Consider the following 5,133-nt stretch of genomic DNA (forward strand, 5'->3'; position numbering starts at 1 on the left):
GCCTCCCAAAGTGCTGGGATTACAGGTGTGGGCCACCACACCCGGCTGACTTCTTTCTTAATAGAATCCTCCTTCCCACCTAAGATGGGTTGTACTAGGGTTCTCTCCTAATTGGCTTAGCTGGAATTTGAATCTAGGTGTGACAATTACAAAGCCTGTGTTATTTCTTTATGCTGCTTCATGAGCACGGAGTGGCCAGTATGTGGGTGGGCAGGCCTGTCATGGCATCAGAACAGGTGCTGAACTTCAGTGTTCTCATGTGATGCTAACTCTGCTGTGTGGTTTTTAGACTATGTATAGTCAGGACAGGCATGTTGATGTCCTCAATCTCTGCTTTGCCCAGTTTGAGCCAGATTCCGCTGAGTATATCAAGGTGAGTATATTTTAGTTTCTAAAATGTAGGCTTAAGTATGGTTATGAGTCTGATTTTTAATCTAGCTCAACGAATTTGGTTATAAGTTTTGATACAGGGGAAAGGGAAGAAAAATACCTGAAAATCTGTTGAGTACAGATGTGTGCCAGATATATATTTTATCATCACAACCACCCTTGATTAAAGATGAAGGAATTTAAGCTTGTAGAGTTAAGTAGCTTGCTGAAGGTTGCATAGCTACTAAGTGGTAGGGTAGTTTGATAACCCAAGTTTGATGACAAAGTCTATTCTCTTAAAAAGTTTACCATATAGGAATCAAATTATTTACTAAACTTTTGCCAAAGTACAGTGTGTTTGTCTTACAGCTCAGTAAGTATTCATTAGTACCTTCTATATGTAAGGTATTGTTTTGGGCGTAGAGGTGATGCCACGAACTAGGATAGGGTATGCTGTGCCAAAGCCAGCAGTCCAGATATGGCTGTGGGCAAAGGTGCTAGTACGTATACAGATAATTATCTCCTCAGGCCTAAAATGGTAGACATTAAAAGATTACAAATTCTTTGAAGAAAGATTTCATAGGGGTGTTAAGGAGGGTTCTAGAAGTGCAGGAAATGTTGTGGCATGTATATGTAGGGGAGTGATTCAAGATTAAGCTAGGAAGGTGGATGCAGCCACATCATAGGTGACCTCAGATGCTAGGCTGAGGAATCTGGAATTCAGTCAGCAGACCTTTGAAAGCCTTTTGAACAGAGGAATGCCCCCATTAGAACCTTCATTTAAGAAGATCAATCTGGAAGGAGGACTGAAGGACTTAGTAAGATGGAATGGGCTAGCTGGTAGAAAAGGGTAGTTGATGGGAGGGATAGGGGAAAGGGAGAGTAGTGAAAAGATATTCTTGATTAATTTTCTCCAATAGTGACCAAGAAGTGGGTGCTACATTATTTCCAGTGGTCTCTATATGCATAATTGGTGCTTAATAAATTACAGTTGGCCTGCCAAAAAGTAATTAATATGGCTATGTTTGGTATCTTGCTCCAGGCTGCCATATACTTCTACAGTAGAGAAGGCACAGACTTGCTGTCATTTAGACAAATTCTTTATTTTTTTAAAGACAGGGTCTTATTCCATGGCCTACCATGCCCAACTAATTTTTTAAAACATTTTCCTAGAGATGAGGACTGCTCAAGCAGTCCCTCCCACCTCAGCCTCCCAAAGTGTTGGGATTACAGGCATGAGACACCGTGCCTGGCCAAAATTCTTTCTTAGTAGAATCCTCCTTCTCCCCTAAGGTGGGTTGTACTAGGAATGGTTTAAATTATACCTATTGGTTAATGATATGGAGGCAACTGTAAGTAGATGTGGTTTTACTTGCTTGGGCAGCACTCATGCTAATCAGTGTACGTTGAATAATGCTGCATACATCTTTTTATGTTCATGTTTCTGAAAAGTTGCATTTTATGTGGATAGGTTCATCACAAGACCTATGAAGATATAGATAAACAGGGAAAATATGACCTTTTACGTTCAACAAGATACTTTGGTGGAATGGTGTGGTATTTTGTAAATAATAAAAAGATTGATGGTTTGCTGATTGACCAGATTCAGAGAGATTTGTAAGTATGATCTTAGTAAGTGAAAGAATCATTCTTATTGTCCTAACAGTTCATCTGTATTTAAGCTATGGTATTTTCCAATGATAACAGTGTACTGTCTAGTGCTTGCTTACCTCAGCTTATGGAGTTTTTCTTTTAGTATAATAACCTAGCTCTCCTAGTTTTTGCTTTTATATAAACAGTGCTAGACTCTTGAAAGGGTAAGTGGCTTTGGATCTATACTGTAAACCCTCAATAATAACTTATCCTGAGGTCACCAATGCTCCTAGGTTGGTGAACTTTCCAGATTCTGAAAGGAGGATTAAATAGGAAATGTAAAGAAGTAGAAATAAGCTCTGTGGTTATTTTCTGGTAGAACTATTTCTAGGGCTTTTCAGTAAACACATCCTTTAACTTATGAAAATACTTTTGATACCCTTGCTTTTACAAGATTTTTAAGGCATCAAAAAAGCTGCTTTTCAGAGTAGCGTGAAACAAAAAAATATCTGTTGTATTTTAGCATAAGCTGGTGTGCTCCCAGGCTTCTAGCTGGAAATAATAATACAACTTGTAATAAAACTGAAGAGAAAATAGTTTTTGAGCATCTTTCTATCAGTTGATTTAGGAAGGCCAAAATGACAAGGAAGTAACATGGCTGTAGTAAGAAAATCAACTTTCTACAAAAAGCCCTTGCTGGACTCAAAAGTCTGAACTACAAGACAGTTTTGAGATTACTGCCACCTTCAGACTGTTAGTTTTTGACTCCCAGAGTATCCTAACATGTAATACAAACCATATACACAAAGGTAAGGCATGTAGAACTCAAAGTTCCACAGAACTTATCTTCAGAATAAAATACAGCCCATACTTGGAAAAAAGGCATCATGTCTCATAGAAACAACATTCCTAATGATGATGATTTCCAGGCCAGCCCATTTCACCAGCATATGTAGTGCAATATAATCAGAGGGCAGAAATACACCTTCATACCCCATAACTGGGGCTGTGGTGATGGGGATGCTCAAGTGACTTGCCTTCATGTGCATTATCTCCTGTGAATGAATTTTCTACTTATAAAGTTTCTTGAGTTTAATCATTCTGAACTTGTTTTATTATTAAAACAGTATGTTCTTATAAAAAAATTAGAGCAATACAGAAATGTTTGAAAATTAAAGTTCTTTATTGGGGTGTATTAATAAATGATATTATAGTGTTACTCATCACATGTAAGCTTTACATCTGAAGCAATTCATGCTTACTGGGAGGGAAGTTTGGGTACTTAGCTTTTCCTGCTATTCCTAGGTAAAGGCCCTCCTGTGGTCATTCTGAACAGATCAGTGAGCTTACTGCAAATCCCAGGCTGGACAGTAGAGGGTGCATATCCTCACTGAATGAAGCTCAGGCAAGAATTAGGATTCTGCACACATTTATTCCAGACTCAAGTCCCACTGTTAGTTTTTATATTGAGATTCTTTTAAAATCTTTTTGAAATATAATTTATTTGCTCTTGAAGTATGGGTAGGGTGTTAAGCTAAATTTAAATTGTTCTGTGAGGCACAGGCATTATACTTCAGCATGAACCTAATGAAGCCCTGAACATACCAACAGGTAGCAATCCAGTTAAGCTGTTTATAAGGCCACACGCCTAAGCTCCAAAGGGAATTTTAAGTTTTTATTGGGGAGACATTTCATTGCTACATTTAGTAGACTTTGTTAGATTATAACAAGCACAATAGATTTGTAATGAGTATTTTTTATTTCCCCCCCCAAAAAAGCTTTACTATACCAACAGCTGTTTTCCCAAGAGATGGCCTTTAGGGTACATGAGCCTCAGGATAAGCCCAGAGCATTTCTCTAAGGCTTCCAAGGCTTGAGGAATTCTATACTTACTCCCACTGTCACCCTGCCCTTCATCCCCCAGCTCAGGTAAAGGGAACACAGGGAAGGCTGAAGAGTGCTAGCTGCGGAAGCACTGAATTAGGGTGTCCTCAGCCCTCCATTCCCAACTGGAAGCCAGTAGTTCGCTTAGTGTATATAGCAGAGCCTCAAGAGCACAAGCATTTTGCATGTTATTTTTATATGCCCTCCAGTGATGAAATGGCAAATGGTGGGAAAGTGTCAGCAGTGTGAGAAGATAGTGATTGTTTGGTTTTGCTAGGAAAGTTTTAATGTTGATAAAAATTGTTTATACATTTCTGAGAAGTACAAACCAGAAGAACTGAATTCTTGTTCTGGCTTTTTCATAGGTAGTTGTGTGATGCTGAAGTTAGATTACTGATGTAGAACCCGATTTTCCTTTTTGTCTGATGTGTGTGTATGATTTCAAATTTGCTTCACTAGGATGCTAGTTATTTTACTAATCCGTTCCTGTGAATAGTCTGGTGGCCTGAAAGTCTTTCCTTGGAACCTTAGGGGGGCTCTTGTAGAGGCATTTGTCTCTGTTAGCAGATGTCACTTAGGGGCAAGTGACTTTGAGCTCCCTGTGACCACCACCCTCCTGCTTATGTGGGATGAAGCTGTATTTCTGTCCTCTGAGTTGGGTTAGACTATTACATGCTGGTGAAGTGAGCTGGCGTGGAAATTATCTACCATTAGGAATGTTGTTTCTGTGAGAAATGATGCTCTTTTTCCAAAAAGGATATAGCCACATTTGGAATATATTCACTTTCATAAATTGGACACTTCCTGCAGTGACTCCTGCCCTACCTGCCTCACGGAGTTGGTGTGAGGCCTAAATTAGTCAATTTTCCTGAAAATGCTTTTGAAACTGTAAAAGTGAAGGTCCTTCCCCAATACCCCCAGCCTGAGGAAAGTCTGAAATGTAGTTTGAAGTTGGCACACACTTTTACAGGACTGTGAATCAAATGAAGAAAACCCCTAGATAACATTAAACCCTTTCGTTCTCAGAATCGATGATGCAACCAGCTTGGTCCAGCTGTATCACATACTCCATCCAGACGGCCAGTCGGCTCAAGAGGCCAAGGATCAGGCTGCTGAGGGAATAAATTTAATCAAGGTAAAGTTTTTTTTTTCCATATTGGTTGTTTTGTGGTAGTAATTGAGTTGGGAAAAATTCAGAATTGGGTCATAATTAATGGTAACTAAACAGATTTGTGAATATGGGACATCTGTGGTCTTGAAAACATCAGTATGATTTGTCCCCCTATT

The 5,133-nt window shown here is 39.2% G+C and overlaps 1 protein-coding gene across 1 annotated transcript in view; it reads left to right on the top strand.

Moving 5' to 3' along the window:
* MRPS22 (mitochondrial ribosomal protein S22) overlaps positions 1–5,133 on the top strand; it is a 356,930-nt gene that overhangs the window by 347,182 nt on the left and 4,615 nt on the right. Inside the window, exons 8-10 of the mRNA XM_011998531.1 lie at positions 290–373; positions 1,841–1,986; positions 4,873–4,981. Coding sequence (XP_011853921.1) covers positions 290–373; positions 1,841–1,986; positions 4,873–4,981 — 339 coding nt within the window. The remainder of the gene's footprint in view (positions 1–289; positions 374–1,840; positions 1,987–4,872; positions 4,982–5,133) is intronic.

This window comes from Mandrillus leucophaeus, unplaced genomic scaffold (genome assembly GCF_000951045.1).
Source record: "Mandrillus leucophaeus isolate KB7577 unplaced genomic scaffold, Mleu.le_1.0 Scaffold573, whole genome shotgun sequence".
NCBI lineage: Eukaryota > Metazoa > Chordata > Mammalia > Primates > Cercopithecidae > Mandrillus > Mandrillus leucophaeus.